This window comes from Strongylocentrotus purpuratus, unplaced genomic scaffold (genome assembly GCF_000002235.5).
Source record: "Strongylocentrotus purpuratus isolate Spur 01 unplaced genomic scaffold, Spur_5.0 spur5_scaffold_21, whole genome shotgun sequence".
NCBI lineage: Eukaryota > Metazoa > Echinodermata > Echinoidea > Camarodonta > Strongylocentrotidae > Strongylocentrotus > Strongylocentrotus purpuratus.
In genome coordinates this window covers 7,445,767-7,473,221 of record NW_022145607.1, presented here as the reverse complement: position 1 = coordinate 7,473,221, position 27,455 = coordinate 7,445,767, and the positions used below count along the sequence as shown (strand labels likewise).

Below are 27,455 nucleotides of genomic sequence, written 5' to 3'. Positions count from 1 at the left end.
GACAAAAATGACAAGGGGTTAGCCCCTCATTTTGGCCAAAATTCATGAATTTTCAGAAAGATTTTTTCTATTTCGTTTCATCTCCAGACGTTGTCTATGACCTCTGTCTATACAAAATGTGTTATTGCAGATCTCCTATAAAATGTGGAGAAATGCTCCTTTTTTTACAAAAATGGCAAGGGGTTAGCCCATCATTTTGGCGAAAATTCATGAATTTTCAAAACGGTCTGTTTTCGTATCTTTTCATCCCTAGAAACCGTCTATGACCTCTGTCTATTCAAAATGTGTTAATATAGATCATTCTATGAAACGTGGAAAAATGTCCCTTTTTTGACAAAAATGACAAGGGGTTAGCCCCTCATTTTGGCCAAAATTCATAAATTTTCAAAAGGGTCCGTTTTTATTTCGTTTCATCTCCAGAAGTTGTCTATGACCTCTGTCTACTAAAAATATGTTATTGCAGATCATTCTATGAAATGTGGAAAAATGCCCTTTTTTGACAAAAATGACAAGGGGTTAGCCCCTCATTTTGTCAAAAATTTATGAATTTTCAAAAAGGCCTTTTTTCATATCTTTTCATCCCTAGAAACCGTCTATGACCTCTGTCTATTTAAAATATGTTACTACAGATCATTCTATGGAATGTGGAAAAATGTCCCTTTTTTGACAAAAATGACAAGGGGTTAGCCCATCATTTTGGCCAAAATTCATGAATTTTCAGAAAGATTTTTTCTATTTCGTTTCATCTCCAGAAGATGTTTATGACCCCTGTCTACTCAAAATATGTTATTGCAAATAATTTCATGAAATGTTGAAAAATGCTCCTTTTTTTACAAAAATGGCAAGGGGTTTAGCCCATCATTTTGGCGAAAATTCATGAATTTTCAAAACGGTCTGTTTTCGTATCTTTTCATCCCTAGAAACCGTCTATGACCTCTGTCTATTCAAAATGTGTTAATATAGATCATTCTATGAAATGTGGAAAAATGCCCCTTTTTGACAAAAATGACAAGGGGTTAGCCCATCATTTTGGCCAAAATTCATGAATTTTCAAAAGGGTCTGTTTTTATTTCTTTTCATCTCCAGAAGATGTCTATCTTTAATAAAAATATGTTTTTTTGCAGATCATTCAATGAGATGTGGAAATATGCCCCTTTTTTGACAAAAATGTCAAGGGGTTAGCCCGTCATTTTGGCCGAAATTCATGAATTTTCAAAAGGGTCCGTTTTTATTTCGTTCCATCTCCAGAAGTTGTCTATGATCCCTGTCTACTAAAAATATGTTATTGCAGATCATTCTATGAAATGTGGAGAAATGCCCCTTTTTGACAATAATGACAAGGGGTTAGCCCCTCATAATTCATGATTTTTGCAAAAGGGTCCGTTTTTAGTATCTTTTCATCCCTAGAAACCTTCTATGACCTCTGTCTATTCAAAATGTGTTAGTGCAGATCATTTCATGAAATGTGGAAAAATGCCCCTTTTTGACAAAAATGACAAGGGGTTGTTAACCCATCATTTTGGCTAAAATTCATGAATTTTCAAAAGGGTCTGTTTTTATTTCTTTTCAGCTCCATAAGATGTCTATGACCCCTTTCTAATCAAAATATGTTATTGCAGATAATTTCATGAAATGTTGAAAAATGCTCCTTTTTGACAAAAATGGCAAGGGGTTAGCCCCTTATTCTGGCTTAGATTTATGAATTTTCAAAATGGCTTTTTTTCATCTCTTTAAGATGTCTATTCAAACTTTGTAATTCAGATAATTGAATGAGATGTGGAAAATGCCCCTTTTAGTGAGACCCCTGTATATTGAAATATTTTTATTGCAGATAATAATTGATATGTTGTAGTCAAAGAAGTGAAGAAAAAATTGAAACGTTATAATTTCCAGCAAATATTCCATTGTTCAGCTTTGATATATATTGTTTGTGTATTGTATGTCTGTAAATATGTTTGTAAATATGTATAACATGTAAATATTGTGAAAAAATAAATCGTCATGGAAGAGGCAAACAGAGGGAAAAAAATGTTAAAACCAGAAAAAACATGGGAACAAAAGAAATTTGTAACAATTGCAAAATGAGTTTAAATATTTCTTCCTTTTTTATTCAAATAAAAACCTTGGACATGATTGGATATGATAAAACTTCTCTTTTATATCATCAATTCCATTGCATCCATATTTAGTGGCCTTATAATAAGACTTGTATCACCAACTTTTAGGTATCACATTTCATTATTCTAAATGCAAGTAATACATAAAGTTACATAATAAGAGTTATTCCTACATCAGAACATCCTTACACAAATGTCTGGGAAATCAACTTCTTCCAGTATAGTAAAATGTCGAATGGGTAATAAAATTCTCAAAGGGCTGTAAAAATTGTAAAAATTACTCCGGGCCAATCATCACACTGAAAAGGAGAATGTAATATACCGCACCTTTACAAAGAGAGTGGAGGTACATTTTATTGGTTTGTTCATCACAAGGGATAAATATACACATAGCTAGGCAAGGTCATAATAGAAAGAAAGAAAAGGAGAGAAGAACATGAATGGAGGAGGGGGAGGAGGGGGGGGGGGAGGGCACTTACACAATTTCCTCTCTTTGGGTTGCACCTTATCAGATAAGCATACCAGTGCTATCTGATTAATGTGTCATCACATATGGTTTGGAAGGTTTAAGAACTTACTGTACAAACTGTACAAACATACACAAGCCTTGGTCTGTATCTGTTTAAGAATCTTTGGAACATACCGGTTTGTACTCAAGGTGATTTAATAGCAGCTTTCCCTCTTCTTATTCAACTTTTAAAGCACAACCTAGTTCATCAGAGTTCAGTTAATGTGCAACAGATTAAAATCTAATGTGAATGAAGATTCACCTCAGGTCTTAAAGCTTGTTTCTAATATGCTGTTATGTGAGTACTAAATTAATAGGGGGGGGGGGGGGTGAAAAAGCAGCTGTGCGCAACAGAGTTCCTACATGTACTCATTTATCCGTGTGTTATAAGATTTATTTAAACAAAAAAGTGAAGCACAGGACTCCTCTGAACATACCATATTGTACCTGAGGTGATGTAATTGCAGATTTCGAATCTAAAATCACAAGTACATAAACTCAATCATTCTGCATGATTTCATTTCATTTACCTTCCATAGATCAACATCAATCGTAGATTCACTAAAACTTCACTAAAAGCTACACATACAGTTAACGACTGCATTATTCAAGTGTCATATTTTTTGTATTATGTGGAAAATGTATTTGTCCTGATTTATGTTTCTTCAGAATGTGACATATTAAAGCTTATATCAAAAAGAATTAAATGCAGGCCTTAATTCAACAAGTTAAAATGAAAACAGAAAAACATCAAATTTTCCAACAGGTATGAATAACTTTGTTGTACATGTTGCTGAAGATTCAAACACCAATCGCACGAAATCAGTTCCAACAAAGCCTTGATGGATATCTGCATACATGTAAGTGTAACATAGCTTGAGCCATGAACGTAGGTCACAGAGCACTCAGCTTATAATGTGTTTCTCATTAGTCAAGAGTATCCTTGTACATTGAAGCTAACTCCATCTAATGAACTCCCAGCCTACGTAGCCTCAAGCTATGTTGCACCTACATGTATGCAGACACCCATCAAGGTTTTCCTGGAACTGATTCCATGTGATTGGAGTAAGAATCTTCAGCACTATGTACTGTTAACATGCTAATTGCTATCCAGAGGCTCAACACATTACTGGTACTGTATTCTGACTTCCTTTTAAGTTCTGACGATGATGTACTCAATCCAAAACAACACAGTTCATTTGTCTACAACACTCTGCAATTATTCATGTCTTTTCAAATCAAGGTACATGTAAGTAGCAGGGGCACTTTGTTTTGCAAATAACCCATTAGCAAAGGTTAGGATTCTTCAACCACAATTTGTGCTGTACGGCTTGGTATTCAATTAATGCTTGGGTTACCCATGAAATACTGACCCTGAGAATAATCTAGTGCAAAATCCATGAAAAGATGAAAGCTATTTTACTTGAAAATGTGACAGTCCTTAATTAACAATTTACAGACGGCACAAGGCTATACAAAAATATGTTCTGACATGGGAGCAGGTGTCAGTTTAATCAATGTTGGAAATTTTTTTATCGCAACCATTACAAAAAAAAAAACCAAGGGCAATTTCAATGCTGTATGGATAACATAATAGAATGTCATGGTCATGTTTGCACATTTCAATAGGTGATGCACAATGCTATTGAAATTGGCTGAGGTTGAATTTTAGAAAGTAGTTGATATCGTGTCGAGAGTTGGATATCTCTGATCACTAGCAGTTCTTGGATCAAACATTTCTTGTAGATTGATGATTTAATGACCATTTTAGTTCATTTCAAAACAGTCTAAAGATACAGTTCATGTGGTCATTCTGGGATTTATCATAATTTTAGGATAGCTCTATCTGCTCTTTTCTTTTGTTTCCTCTTCTTAGTCTGGAAGTTAGCGGTCGCATCGGCGAAGAGTTGAACTTCATTCTCGGCTTCTAGCTTGTCCTTAAGGAACTGAAGACCGGCTTGATTGAAGCCTATGGTGTCCTGGAAATAAAAAAAAGAAAAGAAAAAGTAGTTTAATTGTTCTGCATGCCTTCCAAAAAACAGGATAGCAATCAATAAAACAGTGGCATATCCTGTTGAATGGTAAGGCAACCCTGGCATCAAGTTTACTATATGAACGCACACAAATTAATGAAGTGGGTTGAATCTTGGCGATGGAAAGTTAAATGAATAAAAATAGAAGAAGAATTGCCTCAGGGTATCGCATTCAGATTATCGTTGCAACGTTTGCATAGCAGAATAGGGGACACACAAGACAACTGAAATTGCCTCTGTATGACAGTCTTTCCAATCCTTTTGGATTTACCTTTTAAGACCTGTTGACCACCATAAAACCTAGCAAGTATGATTGGATATTTCAAGTACAATTAACTACAATTACTTGACATTTATAACAGTAATAAAAAATAAGATACTGCAGGATATATTCCATCCATAACTTACCCTTAGTCTTTTAGCCTTTGTTAATGTTGTCTTTCTCAGTCTGTCTATCATGGGTAGGAGTGTTTGATTAGACGTTATCTGACCATGATGTATCCTATGGTAAAACACAAACACAAATCATAATTTAACTTCAAATTATATTCGTACATGTTGTGGTTGACCGCACTTAATGACCACCACTGTTTTAAATAGTTGAATACTTAGCAAAATATATCTTTGGACATTGCATGCTGATTTCTAACTTGATTTTATTTAAAGAAGAAAATGAGAGAGACAGATCAGTATTAGGTTGGATAAAATTCTGAGAACATATGAGAAAGAATGAAGAGGAAATAAAAACGGTAACAGAAATATAAAAAAATGGTATGAAAAAGCTCATCAGTTAAAACCCATCAAATGGAAATTAGCAACATAAAAACTTTCACTGATCAGCTGCTCCTATTTTTATGCATAAATTCAAGTCACCTTCATTCTTTAATTGACTTTCCCTTTATCAAGATTAACACAAGAAACCTGATTTGCAACTAACCTAAGCAAGAAGAAAAGACATCTACAGGCCAGCTCCACTTCTCTGGATTCTTGGATGAGTGTCTCTAGGATGGGTAGTAACTGAAGAACATAGTCTAGAGGCAAGACTAGTAAGCTTTCTTCCAGTTCACTGAAATCAAATACACAGTCAAGGATACATGTATTATTCATCACATTAACATTTACGTCAGTCTTTAATCTACCACTACTCTTGTAAAAATAAAAGATCCTCCCAAGTCAGACATTTAACAAAACAAAAATTTAAGTTATAGTCATTTTGTATTGTAACAACTGGGAAAGTTGTCCGCCACTACATATACATCAAAGAGACCTTACTAATCTAAGTTTTGTTGAAATGCTTTTTAAAACTGAGCTTGTAAAACTTGCAATGTAATTTAAGCTCTCGGGCTAACATTTTGCAGTTGTTCTAATAAAACCATTATACTACTACTACTACTAATTTAGCCAAGTTGAAGAGCCCATACCTATAGTGATTAAAACTTTCAGAAATTTGTAACTATCTCATCTTTTGTCCAATTTCATTCAAACTTTCACTCTTTTACTTCTCTGATTTTTCTATTTTCCTCTAGGGTAGTTTGCTATTATTTTTGGATTTCCCTTTAAGAATGATATTGTCTTTATTGAGAGGGATTCCTTGGGCATTAGGTTATCATGTGAGGCTTAAATCAATTTTTCAATTTCAATTTCATTTATTTCCACAGATTCATAAAAGACAGTATAAATTACAATCAAATATAAAAGCATTACAACAAAAGATGAACCTGCAGAGGGGGTGATCAAAAACCACAGAGGTTTATCGGGGATCATCCCCTGCTTAAAATTACAATATCAAATTACAATAGTTTTTTTAAAATTAAACAATAACACATACAAAAAAAATATATAGATATTACATGCAAATCTATGTGTGGGGTGAGTAGTAGTGGGTTGGTGGTACCAAGAAATACAATATATAGAGGAAATGAATGATATACAGGAAAGAAATAGTGAGAAATACAGAAAGAAACACCGTACAAACTAATCAAAGTACCTTGATTTTATCTTCTTGATGACTTCTCCAACATATCTGAGGGGCTGTAAACAACGAGACAGGAGAGAGAGAGAGAGAGAGAAGAACAATTATACTTCAGTAACACTACAATTTGCATCACCACCACCACCATCAGTAGTATCATCATCATCATCGTCATTATCATCATTATCAATAGCATCATCATCACTGTAACTATCTCTATCATTTTCGGATGCAGACTTGACCTGTAAATTGTTTTCAAACTCTTTTATTCATGCCTAGATACAAAATATTTGTCTGAATTAATACCATAATTGTCATAATTATAATCATTACTACCACAATAACCAGAATCAACAACATCATTATCATGAATAACAATCTCTATGCAAGATATCAAATAGCATGATGTACCTACAGCAAGCATAACATAACTGTAAATGAACTCACTGAAATCAGTATACTTACAGTTAGGTTTCCAAATGCCATGAGAATAGGATGCTTGTCTGGGAGTGGGAGCTGGTAGAGATTGAAGAAAATACAATAAATTATACAAGATTGTAAATAATAATGAAATAATAAAAATAATAAAAACAGTGCTCATAAAGCGCTTACCACCATGCGCTAACGATGAATGCAGTAAATAAAACATACAAGGTAAATGTTCAGATCACTCCTGTGATGTCTTCTCTATTAAGAACTGTTGCGCTCTTTATTGCTTTACTTCTTTCCTGCCACTTGTATTTTTCATTATAATCATCAACCTTCTGCATTGCTTTCTGGTAATGTTATGTATGATTTCTGTTAATTCATCTTTATCTCCTTTTTTCCCATTCATCTTTATCTACATCTGTATATTATTATTTTCATTATCTTGCAGGTAAGACTGCATCTTTATAATAAAAAGATTCAGTATCAATACATTTTTTTTGTCTCTGCCTCTCTCTCATTTTTGTTACTCCCCTCTTTACCATGACTTTCTTCTCAATCGATCTCTTCAACTCTCTCTCACCTTTTTATTTTTTTTCTCTCTTTCTCTACCTCTAGGTGTCTGTCTTTTTGTCTCTCCCCTTCTTTCCTTACCTCTTTTCCCGCTGTTTCACACCTCTCCTTATAATCTTCCATCTTGGCCATCTCTTCCTGGTATAAGTTGAGTGCTTCCATCAGTCTTTCTGCTCCTCTCAATGTCTCCACTGTTCTCTTCTCTGGTAGGGACACCTCTCCTCCAGTGGGCTCCCCTGCAATCTGTTTTGAGACATAAGAGGTACAAATAGTGACCCTAGCATATAAACTAGATGAGATTTCAAGGAAAATATTGTCTATTCTGAACCAGAGCAAATCTACTAAAATTGGGGATTCGTAGAATAAATTTGTATCTTTAAGACTTGGCCATTCTTAGCCATAGGTCCCCTGGCCTCGTCAACAAACCTACATTTGCTTTCCTAGTAAACAGGTAAAATGAAAACATCAACATTATCATCAGATGACGACAATATATTCTTACCGGTTGTTCTTCTTTATTTAGACTCTCTTCATACTTTCTCTCTCTCTCCATTTCTTGCTCTTCTTCCAAGACGATGGGCTCCTCTGTCTTCTCCCATGTCCGCAGTGATTTGTCATGAGACGCGCTCACCTGATAAATCACATGATACAAACAACAACATAATTAATAATAATATTGGATAGTTTTTATAGCGCACATATCCATCACACAAGGTGCTCCAATGATACCCAGGATCTGCTAGGCTACCAAATTCAGTGCTCACAGCATTCAAAGAATTCCTACCTACCGGTGCCTATTTAACACCTGGGTGGAGAGTGGCAAATGGACATTAATGTCTTACCAAAGGACATTAGTGCTATGGCGGGACTCAAACCGTGAACCATGTGATCCACAGTCCGAAGATGTATCCACTAGATCACAGCACCTCTATGTAACATCAATGGAAAGAATTTGGCAGAGAGGATGTATTGCTTGTTAGTGGTGACCTGTTGCCTACTGATTATCCCACTCCCATGGAGCTAAAATAGGAAACGCAGGCTTCTTGTAGGCAATAGTTTTATGACCTACTATGCTGCATCCTAGTTTTGCTCATGGTGCATGTTATCGATAATGGAAGTAGCTGAATCTGCATCCATCTATCACAAAAATTGCATTAAAGCTTTAAATAAATTACTAATTGGTAAGGCCGATTCAAGACTCCTGTCAGGTTATTTGATATTTATGAAGACATACAAGACCTCTAAAATACTACTTAAAAGCTCACTGAAGATAGCAACATATTCATTGGATACCATACCACACATTGTTTTTAAAACATATAATGCTGAAAGAGTACCAAGTATACTTAGAGCTTATTTGCAGATGGTTACTTACCATATAGCTTCCATCTGGACTGATAGTCATACACCATACTTCACCATGATGACCCTGTAAGTAAACAAAAAAGTGTGCATAATCATTATTCATCAAAATACATACATGTATGAATCTTAAACATGCTCACTTCAATTGTAGAAAATAAATTCATCCTTCCAGCCCAAACCAACGACTCACTAAAGAGTATTTCTAAGCTAGCATCGCAACATCCACACTCTAAACACGAACTAGACTTCTCATCATGTGCATTGTTAAACCTGGTGTTGTAGTGCACTTGTTTATCTGAATCTTACAATCTGTAAAAGAGAAGATGCTGATGAATAACTATAAACATGTTTCAATACTTTTTTCTTGTAGGAACACAAAAATATATATCCATAATGAGGTATATGAGGTTTGTCCTCATGAAACACATTACTTGTCTCAATTAACAATGAACAAAATCTGAGTTAATGAGATATAGTACCTTAAGTTTTTTGTATGAAATTCATTGGAATACAAGTGATACAGTTTCTTTATTCATTTTTTTTTTTTTGGGGGGGGGGGGGGGGGGGAAACAACAAAGAGAATGCAAAATAAAACTTATGATAACTGTGTCTACCTCTAATGTAGTAATCTGTTGGAAGTGATCCCCATCCCATTGTTTGAGCTTGCCATCCTTGCCTCCAGTGAAGAAGAGATGTGTACCGGGTAGGAACTGAACACACATCACGCTGTCATCATGAGCAAACAAGGACTTGTGACAATCACCAAAATCCAGACCCCATAGTTTGACGTTCCTGTCAGCTGATCCAGTCACAAGCAAGTTACTATCCTGTAATCAGTGAGAAACAATGGTCAAGGTGGTTATGAATGATGTAAACTGTATACACATCACACAGTTATTATGAGCAAACGTAAACAGTATAACACTTTCCTTTTGTCAAATGTTAATTTTTTACTGCATTTCAAGGAAAAAGTTTAAACAGGAACAGGGATCTTAAGAAAAACGCCTGAAGTCAAACTACATAATCATGATGAAATGATATGTGAAGAAAAAACTTACTGAAGAGATGTCCATGCTGAGTACTGGTAACTTGTGACCATAGAGAGACAGGAAGAACTGAAAGTGAAAAACAAAAAAAAACATACAGATAAAAGAATGCAAAATAAGTGTTATTTCATTTCGTTTATTCAAATCAACATCAATATAAGGATACCTTTCATCTTATTTTTGCATCATTGACAAATAATCATTATCCAAATTTACTAGCATAATCACCCCATTAGGGTACAAACAGGACATTTTGTACAGCTTTTTGGATATAAACAATGCAAATTGTGAAGCAATTTGACTGAATGATGAAGCAGTTGGCTAAAGATCAAATCACTTGGGGAGACACTTTTTGGATGAGATGATAGGAACAGTAGTAAGTCTGTGCTTGAACAGATCCCTGTTATAATGACCATGATGATGACGTTGATGTTTTTCATGACCAACATCCTCATTATCATTAAAGGCATCGTTTAACAATGTTAAATCTGAGATTCATGGCCCTAAGTGTTATCAGTGTCTGTGATATGGTGTAATATCGAGCTCTCAAAAAGTAAAAATCTTTGAGTGACCGGTTTTACCGTAGTCATTCTCCCCAATAGACTGTAGTGTTATAAAAACCGTTAAGAAAACAAAAAAATTGATTTCTTCATCATAAATATCTTGATAATCAGACAAGCGATCGGTTTGTAAAAGTCATGGGATTCCTGACTGACCTAAAGGTTTATAATTATGATTACGGCATGAGCTAAATCCAGGGTTTCGTTTCAGAATCTGAGAGAATGTTACCAAGTCACTTTAATAACTAGTCATATCAATGTATACCTTGAGAGTATCAGCAAAGAAGACCTTGACAGTGCTATCTAGGAGCGATGCGGCTACTAGTCTACCATCTGGAGAGTACTTCACACACAGCACATCATCAGACATCTTCAATGTCCTAGTGTGAATGATGCTCAACTCACGACTACACAAAAACAAATAAAAAACATGGGCAGAAAATAAAATTATAGTATTCATTACGTGATTAGAAGGTTGATCTACGAGTATTCAGCTTGATTAATGAATGACAATGTACAGAGTATTTTCGATCTCACAAGCAAAATTTTGATTAGACATCTATGTGATGGTACCCCCAGACTAAATTGAAAACCGTTTGAATTTAATGTAATTCTAAGATTGAATGACTCATTTTAATTAATGTAAAATTGACATGTTCATATTTGATGGAAAGAAGAAGAATGCACAAGGTCTGTTGCAAATAAACATAGCGGTACAACTGCTACTATGTGTCGAAGAGAATAATGAATATTTGGTGTCAAATAGCAATATGTAATAGGGTTGCATTCAATAATGCACCATATACTTACACAGTTCTGCCTTCATCATTCTCGGAGCTCACAAGTTCAAACTCCCAGAACTTCAGAGTCTTGTCAGCACTACCTGTCACAAAGCCCCTCTGAAGAACAAGAGAAAAGCGTACACTTATTAGCACATTTTTGGCAAACACCTCAAGAATAAAAACATGTGTTCTATCTTTACGATGGGAAAGAATGCTTGATAGCATCGATATAAGGGAATCTCCATTCTCATAAACAAGTAAAGTATACTTTTCTCCTATGAACATTAAAGCCAGTCTGCACTAGTTTGGCCAGGGGGGATTAGACCTCCCTGCAAGGTCTCTGACAGGTGGTTATCTCATCAAATCAGCTCTCAATTAACATAAGAAAAAGGGGATCGTGGGGGATCAACAGGCACTGATAAGGCATTGTTTGCTATATCGAGAGGGCAATTGGTGAAAATGCTAAATTTTAACAAGATAATTTATAATATACCTGTAAAGAAAAATATAAAACATAGAACGTTACCTTGTCTGGTGAAAGACAAATAGACCAAATGGCGCCCTCGTGAGCCTCAAATGATTCAGTCAAGGAACCAGATGCGATATCAAACATTTCTAGTCGACCAGCCTGCAATGATTGAATTGAAGGAAATAAAGAGATAAAAGAAATCATAATTAATGGGAATGATTCACTGCATATTATTTTTATTCTATATATCTGGGGTTCCAGGATAAACCGTGCTCTGTAAAGAGATTTTGCAAAAATAAAGGTAAAATTCCTTTGAGAGCAGACTAGTTTCTTGCTGTAAATTATTAAAAAAATTAAAAGTCTGTTTATTTTGTATTGGTTTTTGTTCTGCTTTGCACTCCTTTTTTTGGGGGGGGGGGGGGGAATTTTACATCTTCCATCGATGTTCCTGGATTAGACATTGTATTTTTGATAGCTAAATCTAAATAAGAGTCTCACCTTGTTACCCACAATGCAATGCCTGTTACCTGGAGCAAAGACAGATGACAAGGCATGGCCACAACTCATGGTTCGAATACATTGCTGGGTGGATCTGAAAGGACATATTAGAACACATATGAATCATATGAATGTGAAAGAAAACAGACAAGAAAAAGATCAGAAAAATATGTAAAAAGTGAAGAAAAAAATGGAAAAGAAGGGAATGAGAACAATATTGTCAGCATAATTCCCCTTAATCGCCTAAAGCTACTCATAATAATCAGTGCTAACAATGAAATGTTACGATGGGACTAACTTTATTAAGAACCTTATTAGAAGAAAAAGGCAAAACAGCACAATCATATGAATGTGCTTATAACAAAGAAACAAATGAAGAAAGGAGGAAGAAAAGCATCCTTAAAACATCATATAATACAATTTTGTTATTAAAAAAAGAAGACTGATAATAGCGACAGCCTCACCTGTTCCAGATCTTGACAGCATTTCCACCAGCAGATAGCACAGCTGTGTTATCAGAGCTAACAGATACAGTCCTGACGTCATGACGATGACCTGGCAGACTGATACAATTTTCTTTACTAGCTATAGGTTTATCTGCTGTAAGATCCACCTTGTATACCTCTAGGCTGTTATTATGTAAAAGGGTCACCACGCTCACTTCTCCATTGGCATCCACATGAGAGTGAAAGGACCTGAATGTGCACATGGGAGTAAAGAAATGTCAAATTCTGTTATTTGACAAAAAAAATCTCATTATGATAAAGCTGCTCTTATTGAACTAAAAAAAATGAAGTGATCACATTTAAAAAAACACAATCTTCTGCAATATACTGTGTAGTCATGAAGACTTTGGGATTTCCTTTTATTCCTTTGCTATTGAGATCTGATTGCAAACACAGGTATTGATCAATATTGGATTCACCCAAGTCAGTGATGTCTAAATGTGAATATTCGACCTCTTCTCTACACAATTCTCTACAAAACGCAAGAGGAAAAATTGTAGATGGAAGAGAAATTTGCTTTTATTCCAGATTGCAATAGAGTAAAAATGATTTGCAAGTTAATTAAGCAGGAAAGGGCACTAACCTACCTCATATTTCTCTTTATGAGGAAGACAGATGATGAGTTTTATCAGAGCCATCTACACACAGTTTGGCTGACCCGGTTCGAGTTGGACACAATATGGCGACTACTGCTTTGTTGGGCAAGCACAAAACAAAAGAATATACGCCATATTGTGACCCAGTGAAACCCAGTTGGCCAAACTCTGTATAAAGATGGCTATGAGTTTTACCTGAGTTTGGCTGAAGCCTTGATGTTAGTAAGAGCTTGTATCCTATCTTCTGCTGATAGCTTGACGTTAGATACATCTACCTCCTCACCATCCTCACCTCTGTACAGACACATTTAAAAAATCAATTGAACATATTCATGATGAGGCTGAATATTCATGATAATGCTGAATATTCATGATAATACTGAATATTCATGATAATTCCCAAAAGGTTTATAAAAATAAATACAGGTAAAAAGAGAAACAAATGGTTTCTCATTTGTGGATACATCTACCGTATTTGTGTATGAGTAGAATTTATCAACAAACCAATTATTTAATTTCTCATATATCATTTCACAAGATGTCTAAATGTACTATGTCTTCAGGCCCTTTCATGCATAACATCGGAGAATTTACAAATAGTGTGATAAACAGCTAAGTGCAAGCAAATATGAAATAAATTGAGAAAGAGTAGCAATGTTTCAATGAAGTGCCATTCAGTAGTATATTCCAACAGAAAAATTATCAGTCCTTGTCCATCAAGTACTTGATGTCTTCAGGTAATGGTTATTGGGAAAGAAAAGTTGTAAGCAAGGATTATCAGTCAGGGGCAAGGGAGACTTTCCACTATAGTGTTGCATATATGGTAGCAACTTAATAAACACTGTGGAGAGGGGGATACATACACTCTGCATGATATAATAATAGGACATTTTTATTCAATAAAACATAAGTTCTTAAAGATATAGACTGGTAGCCGTAAAATTGCGGTTCAAGGGATTTGGGAGCGAAATATCCATTCAATATTGCTTAAATATTGCCTTCAGATGTTTAGATGGCAATACTTCAACCTAAATTTGAAAAATAGTCTAAATATATGCCCAAATGTTCAATGTTGAAGTGCGTTCGCGATATCTAGCCAGGCCAGATCGATATGATAATTTACCAAATATATCAATTAGTAGGCGGTTTCCCGGCAAAACTTGTACCATCATGTATTAGTCAAAACATATTCTTTCACATGATTGGTAATGAGACCTACCATTTCATTTTTTGAGAGGGGGGCATTTCCAAAACTGGTCTATACCTTTAACCCTTACTGTACTGGGCTATTTTGAGCACCCACTGACTGGGGGGGGGGGGGGGGGGGGGCCTGAGAGGCCCCCCCCCCCTATGATCTCGGCCGTCGATTGTCCGATGAACACGAAAATGTGCATGTTTGTAGATATTTACGTAAGGAACAAGATGGTATAATTAGTTTTTTCTGAATATGCAAATTTTTGTCGTTAGCCTAATTAATTATGCAAAATGCGCTAATTTTATGCATTTTACAGAAAACGGTGTCAAACTCCACTTTTTGAATGTTGAAACTCATTATTCATATGAAACTTCTTTTCTAACACAAAAAAGTTATTTTAATGTAATTAATAATGATAATTAATGCAAATTTTGATGCGATTTTAAATTTTAAATTTTTTTTTTTAATGACATGCGCATACTAATTGTTATGTAACGCCTTACAGGTATATCCGATTTCGACGAAAATGGTATCAAAATGTGCGTAAGACTTGAGGGAAAAAAGTCATGAAACGACAATTCAAAATTCCAAGCGGTTGCGGCGCAATCTTCGAAAATGTCGAGGGGGGGGGGCCTCCCAGGCCCCCCCCCCCCCCCCCCCCCCCAGTACAGTAAGGTCTATCTCATAAGTCACATGCTGCTGGGTCATGTATTCATACATAGTTATTAGTTAACATAACTCAACACTTGCCTTGCTTTCTTTCTTTCTCTCTTCTGTTTCTTGAGTAATTTCTTCTTCAGTTCCTGAGGTGTGCACACCTTGAAGAGTTCTAAATGGGGACTGGGACCCTGGAAGATAGATAACAAGATTAAAGTAGTACGTCAGTAGGATAATAATAATAACAATAATCTGGATTTTTATAGCGCTTTTACAGATATTATGACCCCAGTCATTGGATTCATTCACACACAATGTGCACCATCTCCACTCCCTGGGGAGTATTCCTAACATGTGTTCACCGTGAGGGCATAGGCAATTACAAACACAAATGCTTTTTTTATCCTACTGGGTCCTCATTTTTCTCTTGTGTATTGAGTGGCAAATGTAGATTAATGCCCTGCCAAAGGACATTAGTGCCACGTCGGGATCAAACACCAAGACATTTGAATGTCGAGTCAAGTGCTTAAATCACTCGACTACGATACTTCTAGATAGTTTTTGGTCCTCCGAAATGCACTCTTGAATGCCTAGACTTATTTGTTGACATTTAAAAAACCACACAACAAATGACCATAACAGAAAATGGCAACTCAAAGTATAAATCTGTATGGTCATATTTCAATCTTAAATGCTCTCAGAAATCTGTACATATATAATGTTGGCCTCCAAAGGTTTAATCCATACTTACATGACAGCCTAGAATTCTGCCTGTAGAATCAAGGTAAAGAGATACTACTCTGTCAGTTCCCTTTCTTAGGATTGTTCCTGCTTTGGTACAGGTCAAAATACTCTGTAGAGGGTGAGAAGAATAATCATAAACATTGCAATAATCATCTAAACAAAATATTAGTCAATACAAAGCCTTCATGTATCTTCTTGCGTAATTTTCAAAAAGATTATGTAATTCTATTGTCGAAATAACACACTATTTACAGAAATCATGAGAACGTAGCAGTCAGTAATTTTTAGCGTTTTGTATCTGCAAGGAAAATGTACTACACCAAATACTCTGTGGCTTGGATTGGGTTGGACATATTATTGGGCCAATCAATTATGAACGACATATTTTTTAGCACTCGCATAACCTCATAAAGTTACCTAGCTTAGGATGAGCCTTGAGGATGACAGTAAGGGGGATGGAAGGGAGGGAGAGGAGGGAGGGGGAGGAGTGAGGGGATACAGAAGACTTGCTCAGGGAATGAATGCTAACAAACAAGGTCATCAATGTGGGGAAGATATCCCTTTCTTTCAACAATCTGTTTCCTCTCTACCTGTCTTTCATTTTTCATTTCGCTATTAGACAATCAGTAACATAAACAAATTACAGTGAAGACACTTACATTGTCATCTCCTTCCTCTCCATCTTCATCATCTTCATCGTCCTCCTCATCTTCTTCACTCATTCTCCTTCTTGGTTTCTTAGCAGGAGAGGGTCCTTTGCTCTCTTCATCCTCATCTTCAAGCTGGCACCAAAAATAAGAAGAAACATTAAAAGACTTCAACTTGATAGTCAACATTAGCAAAATTGTACTATTGTGTGCAACTTTATAAATAGTTACATGTTATCTGATATGTGACTTCACTGCACATTTGCATAAGGGAGTTTGGTTTTAATATAACAAGACTTTCCCATTCAATCCTCTCATGCGTCACAATATGAGAGACTTTGATAATGTGAATTTAATTTGATTACATGTACAGAGAGCTGGAATTCTGTTTATTCTTGAGTTAAACTTTCAAGAGCGAAAGACAAAAGCTTCTGTATATCTTTCCTTGCATCCATTCTTTAATTTTGTAATACGTTCTATTTCATATTCTATCCTGCAGCTCCTGTGTTATGAGATAGCAATTTAACTTAAGAGACAAAATAACAACAACAACAAGTTTTGTGAAAGAAAATGAAGAACATACCTCATCTTGAAAGGCAATGTCCCATACTTGAAGATCACTGCCTGATGTTCCTGTCACTAGCCCCTTGTCTTCGGCTAGAAGAGCAAAGTCCCATACCTGAAATCACAAGACAATGCAATCAATCAATCTAGTTATGAAGCTGTAGACAATGATATAAAGATGGAGAGAGGAAGATGGAAAGAATTATCAAGAAGTCCATCTTGTTAATTATGATATCTACAGTTCTGCATAATATGGATATGACATGAGTTACAGCATCATTGTACTTTGACAAAAAGCACCTGGGAAAGTAGAACTCCTTATATTGAGTTATTCATTGACTGTCCTCTTCCAACTAGGCCTTTTTTATAAACCGGTAAAAAAGTTATGCTTACAAAGTTTACCCTTTGTATCCTTTCTCAACAAGTGTACTCTGATGGTTTCAATGACATTAGTTCCTGGAGAGCAGTAATTACACCTCCAAACAGACAAAAGTATAATATATCATCTGCCTACATTATGCTTACCTCACTTCTGTGCCCAACCAGAGTCTTGAAGCAGTGCTGTGTGTCTAAATCCCAGAACTTTACAAAGGTATCCTTAGAACTATGGATAAAAGGGAAGATGAGCAATACAATGTCAATCTCAACACAAACATTATTTCTTCTCCTTTTTTGCAAAACAAGTTTTCACTTTGTACGTGTGCAGAGAGGCAAAACACAGAAAACTTGTGACTTTTTATTCAACTGGTTTTCTTCCATTTGTGTGTCTTTACAAAGGGTTTAACCCAGATTTATCACTGTATATAAGTCTTTGACCAATTAAAAACCTTTTTGAAGATTTGAAGATAATCTTTAAAAGCAAAATGTAATGAGAGAATAACAATGGTAATCTATTCTCTCTATTTGTAAGCTTTGTACGTCTTGTTTGTTAGATATTTGGAAGGGATCATAAAATCATACAGTGTTTCATTCTATGAAGCTGAATCTTTGCCATGTATGAACTAAAACTCTCTACAGTGTAGCTACCAATACCCTTTTAAGAATACAATTTCCAAATTTTGGATTTAAAAATTCTTGTTAATCTTTCAGTGTAAGCAGTAAACCTTTATTTACTCGCCCATAAGTAAACATAGCATCTCTATAAAGTATAAACAACACAGAATGCTATGAAGATGCTCACCTAGAAATGACGATGTTGTGCTGTGCCATGAAGCTCACCCTAGTCACCATACCACGATGACCTTTCAACCTATACAGACCGCTCTCGTTCACTACATCCCAGATGATAACATCAGTGTCCTGCAAAATGAAGTCATGAATTGGAGGGTGGAAGGAAGAAAATGAAGAAAAAAAATGCAGTTTATACCTCATGGTTACATTCACACATTACGATTAACACTACCACTTTCTGATTTATATTTCAGAAATTCCTTCTAATCATTCTGGATCCAGTGTCTCCATTTTTCTCTCTGTAGATGTGACTTGACCCATTGACCACTGAATTCTCTAATTCCCATAGGCTTAATACATGGACCGCCTGGTACCAGTAAGCAAAGGGTTAACAAGTGTTGTTCAAAATCAGTTACCATGTAGAACAATAAAGGAGCCTTATTTAATCCAATAAACATGGATAAAACAGTATCTGAGCTAATTTCTTGTTCATCGAGAGGTACATTCTAACTAGCACATCTATGTTTACTGTGCTTCCAGAAATTGTCCAAATCATATCATTTAGAAAACAAGAATTTAAAAAAAGTTTGTAACTGAGATAATTGCTCACCTTTGACCCTGAAGCAAGACGTAGGGCATGGTCGTCAAAGTGCATGGTGGACACAGCTGTCTTGTGTCCATTGAACGTCACGATCTCATCTCCGTTATCACTGTCAAAGAGCTTGATAGATCCATCAGAATAACCTACTGCAATGATCGGACGAGCGTCTGTCTGGGCAAGGGCAGTGACCTCATGTTTGCTGCCCTCAAGTACTAGTACCTATACACAGAATGAAAGGAAGATGTTATGAGTACATAATGCAAAATAGATGTTGATGAATGCTGAAGTAGAAATGTATGAATGAATTAAGAAGTGATAAATTAATGTTTTAAACATGTAATTTTTTTCAGTGTCAGAAAAGAGATAGATAGATAAAAGAGATCACAGGTCAGATAATTTCCCAAAAGGTAGAAAATTGAAATAGAAATACATGAGCACCTATGTATCAACTTATTTCAAGTTACTGTTTATAAAGCCCATAATGAAAGTTCAAACATCTTAGAATATTTCCATCCGCTGAGAGCCAGAAGGGCATAATAACTGTGAAATGGCACAATACCCTTCTGACTTTCTGGAGATAAAATTGCCAAGTAATCTCTGGAAATAAAGTTACCAAGTGATCTCTGGAAGATGCTCCAAATATGTGGTTCTAATTTCTATTATGTTTGTTGGGCATATCCACAAAATTAATGAAGTTCTATGCTCCTGATTGAACATTTGTTAAATGTACATTTTTAAGGGGAAAGGGCATTGTGAGTTTGAAAAGGGTTGACTTGGCCCATCTCCATGAGCCATTTAGTATTGTGACGGAATGTTACAGTGTTTAACCTGAAGAGGGCGACATTTTGGTCAGATTGATATAAGTGATTTGATAACGCTGCGAACGGGCAGTCCGTGTTTTGTATTGATGCAGTAAGGAATGCAGTAAAGTAAGCTGAAAGATCAAACATCATTGTAAGTTGTCGTTATTTGTCTCGGGTATTACTTTGATTGAAGTGATTGATGAATGCATGATTGAGATCCTCGTTGAATAGTTGTGAGTTGTGAGAGTCGACTGTCTGGGAGAGTTGACTGATTTATAAGACGAGACCTGGTTTGTGTCGTTCGGAATTGCTACCAAGTTCATGGAACCAGATCTCGTCACACTGGTGGCAGCGGCGGGACAACTAAAACAGCGTGGGTCATGCTTCCAGCGTGAAACTACATACTAAGACACGGACTCAAAACACGCCACCTTTTTAGGTGCTAACGTGAGCTGCGAACTATCGAGAAGTGCAGCCAGGTGAGGTGCCAAGTTGAGGTGCAAGTTGAGGTGCCAAGTTGAGGTGCCAGGTGAGGTGCCAAGTTGAGGTGCCAAGTTGAGGTGCAAGGTGAGGTGCCAAGTTGAGGTGCCAAGTTGAGGTGCCAAGTTGAGGTGCCAAGTTGAGGTGCCAGGTGAGGTGCCAAGTTGAGGTGCCAGGTGAGGTGCCAAGTTGAGGTGCCAAGTTGAGGTGTCAGTTGAGGTGCCAATTGAGGTTCTACTTGAGGTGGAAGTTCTTTGTGCTACAGCTCTTAATAAATTCACCATGGATAAAAAGGAGCATCAAAGGTCCTCAGTTAATGAATGTGACCTAACTCAATTGAACACAGAGCTGGAACGTCTACGAATGGAGAATCAAATTTTACAGTTGGAACGTGACAATGCACGGTCAAAAATTAATCTGATAGAAGCAAGACAACAGGGATTGTCTTCACAAAGTACCGTCAAGCTTGGACAGTTCGAAGAACCATCTGTGAGAAGGAGAGTAGATACGGACATAGTTTTCAATGGACCGTACACTGAGAGAAACAAGGGTAAAAACACGCCCGAATGTGGAGAGAAGAAGGGCTTGTATCCTGAGCTATTGACCCCAGACCGGAAGGTTGGAACCGATTGTTCGACTCCTGTGCCGGATACCATGTTTTCTCAAGAGTTGGCTGGGGACATTGGGTCCCCTTTCCTTGAAGGATTCGATCCCAATTTTCCATGGGAAAAGGCCAGTGGAAGAACGAAATACGAAGAAGACTGACAACAAGCAGGGTGATGTGGAAATAAAAGAAGAAGTTTCTAGAGATTGTTCAATAGGAACAAAACAGAGCCAAAGGCCTTGCATAACACCTGATCGGTTCAATGGACAAACATCGTGGCATCAGTACTTGAAACACTTTGAAGCATGCAAAGATATAAATGGTTGGACAGAGGAGCAGGCAAGTGCTTTTCTGACTGTAAGCCTTCAAGGTGAAGCACTCCGTCTGTTGGACCATCAGCACGATCGCAAACTTACGTATAGGGGACTGACCAAGCTCCTAGAGCAGCGATTTGGCCCAAGTCAACAGGCATAAAATTTTCTGTTTGAATTGCGTCATCGCCGTCAAGGCCAAACAGAAACACTGAAGGAACTTGGCCAAGTCATATGTGAATTGGCAATCAAAGCCTACCCAGACATTCCAGAGGTTGGGAGAAAAAGGCTCGAGAAGAACCATTTTATTGAGGCAATAGAAGACCGGACTATCCGAGAAGGAGTGCACAGAGCTAGGCCAAAGGACATTGACGAAGCTATTCGTGCGGCCATAGAGACAGAGAACTATGAAAGAATCGAAGAAGAACGAAGATCGGAGAGACGTCCGCACAAATTGGTGAGGGGTTCAGAAAAGGAATCTGAGCAACTCATCCAGAAATTGGAGCATTTGTGTGAAAGGCAGGCAACACAATTCGAGACAATGACAAGGCTCATGAATGAAAGATTTCTTTCTTCTGAGAGAGTTCCCAAACCACCAACTCCTGGAAATTCCGGCAAGAAATGGCGGAGAAAAGAAGATTTGATATGCTTCAACTGCAACGAAAATGGACATTTCGCAAGGGAATGTCCTCTTCCTGAAAAGGAGAGGTCGGGAAACGACGAACAGCTGACCGGAAGGTCCACGGGAAGGCTGTAAGAAGTAACGGACCTAGTCGACTTGATGATGGAAGGATTGTAACACTTACACCTAACGAAGAACCCAAGCAAGGCTTATTTGTAGAGGGTACCATCAGGTCTATAAAATGTAGATTCCTCATCGATACAGGTTCAACTGACACAATTGTTAGAACTGACATGTACTACAGTATTGCAAAAGAGCAGAGACCGGTTCTTGAACAAGACAACGTCAGGGTTCAGCAGGTAGATGGAACGCCACTTGATGTGCTAGGAGTTGCCTGGACAGAAGTCAAAGTTGGAAAGACAATCTTTCCATTAAAGGTCATCTTTGCTAATATTAGGAACCAGGTAATACTTGGAAAGGACTTTTTGATTCCAACCGCTGGGGTTCTAGACTTCTTCCGGCTGGAACTCATCTTGAACGGGGAACACATTCGATGCCTTAACCAGATAGGGAGATCATTCCTAAGAAGGATTTTAGTGAAAGAAACTATTGAGGTGCAACCAGGTCAAGAAACGCTCGCGCAAGGTGAGATCGCCAACTGTGTGGACGAGATGACGGGTACTGCCATAATCGAACCAGTTGCAGGCGGAGGCGAATTGGCTCGCCATGGGCTGGTGTTGGCAAGGTCCCTTGTCACTGCAGAGGCAGATGTTTTGCCACTGAGGTTGTTTAACCCGGGGAACAACAAGATAACACTTCGCCGGGGAACAATGGTCGGGATGATCTCACCAGCGGAAGTGCATGAAAGTGGGGAAAGGACAGAGAATAGTGGAAACGATGAAGTTCCTTCATACCTACAAGACTTGTTGCAACGAAGCCTGAGCAACATCGATCCGAAATATCACCAAGCTATCAAACAGTGCCTCGTGGATTTTCAAGATGTATTTTCTTCTGGAAGTCACGATTTGGGCCGGACCAATGCTGTCAGACACCACATCGAAACCTGCAATTCAAGACCTATAAGACAACGCCTTCGACGTCACCCTATCGTCAATCAGCAAGAGATTGATCGCCAAGTCAAATCATTAGTGCAAGAAGGTCTCATCGAACCTTCCGATAGCCCCTGGGCAGCCAATGTAGTGCTTGTGACTAAGAAGGACGGTACAAAACGGTTGTGTGTAGATTACCGCGGCCTGAATGTAGCAACTGTAAAAGACGCCTACCCTGTCCCCCGAATAGATGAGACCTTGGATGCACTAGGCGGGGCCAAGTGGTTTTCAACCTTAGATCTAGCTGCAGGCTATTGGCAAGTTGCCCTTGATAATGAAGCTCAAGACAAATCATCTTTTGTGGTTCGCGGTGGCCTATACAAGTGGAAGGTAATGCCATTTGGGCTGTGTAATGCCCCCGCAACTTTCGAGAGGTTGATGGAGAAAGTGATGGCTGGTCTACAATGGGACATATTGCTCATCTATTTGGATGATGTAATAGTGTTCGGTCGGACAGTTGATGAGCAAATCGTACGACTTCGCACAACATTGGCGCGGCTCCGGGAAGCCAATTTGAAATTGAAACCATCCAAGTGCAATTTGTTTCAACAGACGGTGAAATACCTAGGTCACATCGTGTCTTCAGAAGGAATCACAACCGACCCTGCCAAGGTCGAGACCATTCGGAATTGGCCCAATCCCACATGCAGCAAGGATGTTCGAAGCTTCTTGGGGCTTGCATCCTATTACCGCAAGTTCATTCGCGGGTTCGCATTCATCGCATCACCACTTCATGAACTGACTGAGAAGGCTAGGCGTTTCGAGTGGAATGACGAATGTCAAAGAGCTTTCGAAGAGTTGAAGGAGTGCCTTATCCAGGCTCCGATCCTAGTATGTCCCTTACCAGAGGGGGATTTCCTGCTTGACACTGATGCCAGTCAGAATGGTATAGGGGCTGTGTTGTCCCAAATTCAGGAAGGCGAGGAAAAAGTAGTCGCTTACGCAAGCAAGAAGCTATCGAGGGCTGAGAGGAACTACTGTGTGACCCGTCGCGAGCTGCTAGCAGTTGTGTTCTATTTGAAATACTTCAAGCAGTATCTCTACGGTAGGAAGCTGACCGTTAGAACAGACCACGCTTCTTTGCAGTGGCTCCTCAACTTCAAAAATCCAGAGGGCCAATTGGCACGTTGGATCGAGGTTATCGCAGCATACAAACTGACAATACACCATCGTCCAGGAAAGAAACATGTGAATGCCGACAGTCTGTCCAGAAAACCATGTTCTCAGTGTGGCCTTGTTGATGACACAAGTGACGGCGAAGACACATCTACAGAGACAGATACTCCCTCCGAGCAAGTCCAGTTCCATTGTAGGGCAATTATTGCCTTACCTGGGGTCACTCGAGAGGCCTTAAGAGAAGGCCAGTTGGAAGATGATAGTATGAGCTGGGTATTGAAGGCTAAGGAAGGAAGAAGCTGTAGACCAGATTGGGAAACAATAGCCAACTCGACAGCTGCAAAGAAAACGTACTGGGCTCAGTGGGACCAATTGGATTGCAAGCAAGGAGTACTATGCAGAAAATGGGAGACGTCGGATGGGGCATGCGTGAAATGGAAGGTTATCCTGCCACGGAAGTACCGAAAAGAATACCTAGAAGCAATCCATGGGGGTACAATAGGAGGTCATCTAGGCGTTACCAAGACATTGTCAAACGTAAAACAGAGGGTTCATTGGTCAGGCATGTCAGGAGACGTGAGGTCATTCATCCGGTCGTGTGACCTGTGCGCCAGAAGAAAATCCCCCTCAAAGAGGGCACGTGCTCGACTTCAACAGTACGAGGTGGGAGAGCCAATGGAAAGAGTAGCAATGGACCTTGTCGGGCCTTTACCCAAGACCATCCATGGGAATCAGTGGATCCTTGTAGTAGGGGATTATAAGAGCAAATGGATGGAAGCGTATGCGCTTCCGGATGCTCGAGCTACAACAGTGGCCCAAAAGTTTGTCGAAGAATTTGTGTGCCGTTTTGGTGTCCCTCGTGAACTACATACCGATCAAGGAACTAATTTTGAATCGCAGGTGTTTGCAGAGATGTGTTCCCTGTTGGGCATTCGAAAGACAAGAACAACAGCTTACAACCCGAAATCAGATGGGCTCATTGAGAGGTTCAACAAAACCCTCATCAATATCACCGCCATGCTCATCGAGCAGTCAAAGAAGTCTAGGGAATGGGATGAGTGCTTGCCATATGCAACTAGCGCATATCGCTGTACTGCACAAGAATCCACGGGAGAGTCACCCAACATGCTCATGCTCGGGAGAGAAGTGACGCTTCCAATAGACCTGACTATGGAGAATCCAAAGTATCCTAGCTGTGATGAACCAAAAACAGACTACGCTGAAAAGCTACGCCAGAATCTACAACAAGCTCACGAACGGGCTAGCGAGTGTCTTAGGAAGAGTGCCAGGCGTCAGAAACGCAATTATGACAGGAAAGCTACCACCACTAATCTCAAGGAAGGACAGTTTGTTTGGTTATATGATCACAGCAAGAAGAAGGGGGTTTCCCCGAAATTACAGCTGCGATGGATGGGTCCTTACCTAGTGGTTACGAAGATCTCAGATGTTACGTTTCGGATTCAGCTGAGTCGCCGATCGAAAGCAAAGGTAGTACATGTAGATAGGCTCAAGCTGTACACTGGTGAAGATCTTCTTGCATGGGAGTATCGCCTTAGAGTTCCTGAGGAGGAATTTCCCTTTGCTGATTCTCCTACTCTTTTCCCTGAGGTCATACCAGAAGAGATCAGCCCTGCCAGTGATGAAACTTTGTCAGATGATCATCAACCCCAGCTTGATGAGACCCCTGCTGATGACCAACCCCAGCTTGATGAGAACTTGCCTGATGATCATCAACCCGGGTTCGATCTTCCCACTGATCTACCTCAGACTCCCGTGATTGAGAGTCGCTATCCCAGAAGAAAACGAAAACCACCAGATTTCTTTTATTAAATAAGAATTATCGACATAAATAATTATTTGTGTTTTGTTCTTCACAATTGCAGAATAATGTCTGAGGAGTGGAAGAAACCAGAGGACTTGGATGGGGACCGGCTTTACAAGTGCCGAGAATGTCTTTCCACGTTCTTGTACCACCGCAGCCTGATGCGCCATATCGGGGAGAACCATCGGGATGGATCCCGGAAGTGGAACTGCAAGACCTGCGATTATTCCTCTACCAGGCGGGGGAATTATGAAAGGCACGTGGACGGACACCGAAAGGACGAACAGCGCACGGTTTCCAGAAGAGAGTCGAGCAAAGAAAGAGAACCGGTGGGCCGGGGCGGTGAAAGGGCAAAATCCCCAGATCGACGTTGTCCGGAGACGAAGAGAGACGACAGAGACCAGCCACAGGAAAACAACACAGCCATTATAAGTGTACATCCAACTCCAGTGCCTAGTATTGATTCTTCCAGAGATGCCAGAGGCAAGCCCCTTGCCATGCTTAAGAGAGCCGCATCCCAGGATGAGGTGGTTTCGTCATCGTCATCAGCATCATCTTCGTCGGAAGAAGCTGAGAGTGGAGGAGAGGGTGCCACTGGAAATGCGCGTACAGACAGACCGGTTTTCAAGAAAGCGAGAGTTGAGAAGAGGATTACGACGACCTTTACTATTGAAGGACGCGTAGTTCGTACGAGAAAGACGAAGGAGTTCTTCGACCGCTTCATACTTGTTTAAGTTAACACTAAGTCTTACTGGTTTACTTGATCTGTTTTGATTACAACTATAGGCCTCAGTTTACAATTTGCTTAAATCAGGTAGGCCTACTAGAGGTCAGGTTTTTTGTTGTTGTTGTAACTTAAGTATTACTAGTGATCTTACGAGAAAAGTGTTTTGATATTCTTTACATTTCCAAACGTATTTTGGACATTGTTGATCAATGTCTTTGTATTTGTGATTACTTGTGTTATATAATTATATATCTATAAAAATAACAGGAAGAAGAGAAAAAGGCAAATGTGTAGCTTATTACGTTGATTTGCTTGGACTTTCTTATAGATTGGTTAGGAAAACAAGAATTAATAGTAAAAACCGTTTTACATGTTTTTAATGCCTATATTGTTGAGCTATGTTTAAAATGTCGTTTCGGTAGGTTTAGAACGAGGACGTTCTAGTCTAAGTGGGGGGTTGTGTGACGGAATGTTACAGTGTTTAACCTGAAGAGGGCGACATTTTGGTCAGATTGATATAAGTGATTTGATAACGCTGCGAACGGGCAGTCCGTGTTTTGTATTGATGCAGTAAGGAATGCAGTAAAGTAAGCTGAAAGATCAAACATCATTGTAAGTTGTCGTTATTTGTCTCGGGTATTACTTTGATTGAAGTGATTGATGAATGCATGATTGAGATCCTCGTTGAATAGTTGTGAGTTGTGAGAGTCGACTGTCTGGGAGAGTTGACTGATTTATAAGACGAGACCTGGTTCGTGTCGTTCGGAATTGCTACCAAGTTCATGGAACCAGATCTCGTCACAGTATCAGGTTCAGCAAAAAGCTTTAATAT

General features: G+C 38.5%; 2 protein-coding genes across 2 annotated transcripts in view; one reads left to right on the top strand and one right to left on the bottom strand.

The window, feature by feature from the left end:
* Window positions 1–2,082: 2,082 nt before the first annotated feature.
* Window positions 2,083–27,455, bottom strand: part of LOC755067 (WD repeat-containing protein 3) — a 29,184-nt gene continuing 3,811 nt past the window's right edge. Inside the window, exons 3-25 of the mRNA XM_030995469.1 lie at window positions 19,039–19,248; window positions 18,439–18,557; window positions 17,784–17,862; window positions 17,278–17,373; window positions 16,707–16,829; window positions 16,055–16,156; window positions 15,397–15,494; window positions 13,647–13,745; window positions 12,814–13,044; window positions 12,350–12,443; window positions 11,909–12,010; window positions 11,411–11,499; window positions 10,866–11,007; window positions 10,053–10,109; window positions 9,609–9,821; window positions 9,005–9,058; window positions 8,132–8,260; window positions 7,711–7,872; window positions 7,096–7,146; window positions 6,646–6,689; window positions 5,596–5,724; window positions 5,067–5,160; window positions 2,083–4,604 (exon numbers count right to left, since the gene is read on the bottom strand). Of these exons, the coding sequence (XP_030851329.1) occupies window positions 4,449–4,604; window positions 5,067–5,160; window positions 5,596–5,724; window positions 6,646–6,689; window positions 7,096–7,146; window positions 7,711–7,872; window positions 8,132–8,260; window positions 9,005–9,058; window positions 9,609–9,821; window positions 10,053–10,109; window positions 10,866–11,007; window positions 11,411–11,499; window positions 11,909–12,010; window positions 12,350–12,443; window positions 12,814–13,044; window positions 13,647–13,745; window positions 15,397–15,494; window positions 16,055–16,156; window positions 16,707–16,829; window positions 17,278–17,373; window positions 17,784–17,862; window positions 18,439–18,557; window positions 19,039–19,248 (2,673 nt within the window). The 3' untranslated portion in view covers window positions 2,083–4,448. The remainder of the gene's footprint in view (window positions 4,605–5,066; window positions 5,161–5,595; window positions 5,725–6,645; window positions 6,690–7,095; window positions 7,147–7,710; window positions 7,873–8,131; window positions 8,261–9,004; window positions 9,059–9,608; window positions 9,822–10,052; window positions 10,110–10,865; window positions 11,008–11,410; window positions 11,500–11,908; window positions 12,011–12,349; window positions 12,444–12,813; window positions 13,045–13,646; window positions 13,746–15,396; window positions 15,495–16,054; window positions 16,157–16,706; window positions 16,830–17,277; window positions 17,374–17,783; window positions 17,863–18,438; window positions 18,558–19,038; window positions 19,249–27,455) is intronic.
* Window positions 19,828–27,228, top strand: LOC105439481 (RE1-silencing transcription factor-like). Its single transcript, XM_011668514.2, has 2 exons — window positions 19,828–19,983; window positions 25,958–27,228. The coding sequence occupies exon 2, from the start codon at window positions 25,962–25,964 to the stop codon at window positions 26,628–26,630; it is 669 nt and encodes a 222-aa protein (XP_011666816.1). The 5' UTR covers window positions 19,828–19,983; window positions 25,958–25,961; the 3' UTR covers window positions 26,631–27,228.

What these genes read in the sequence shown, in the direction of transcription:
- LOC105439481 (XM_011668514.2), top strand. Translation starts at nt 25,962, where the DNA reads ATGTCTGAGGAGTGGAAGAAACCAGAGGACTTGGATGGGGACCGGCTT.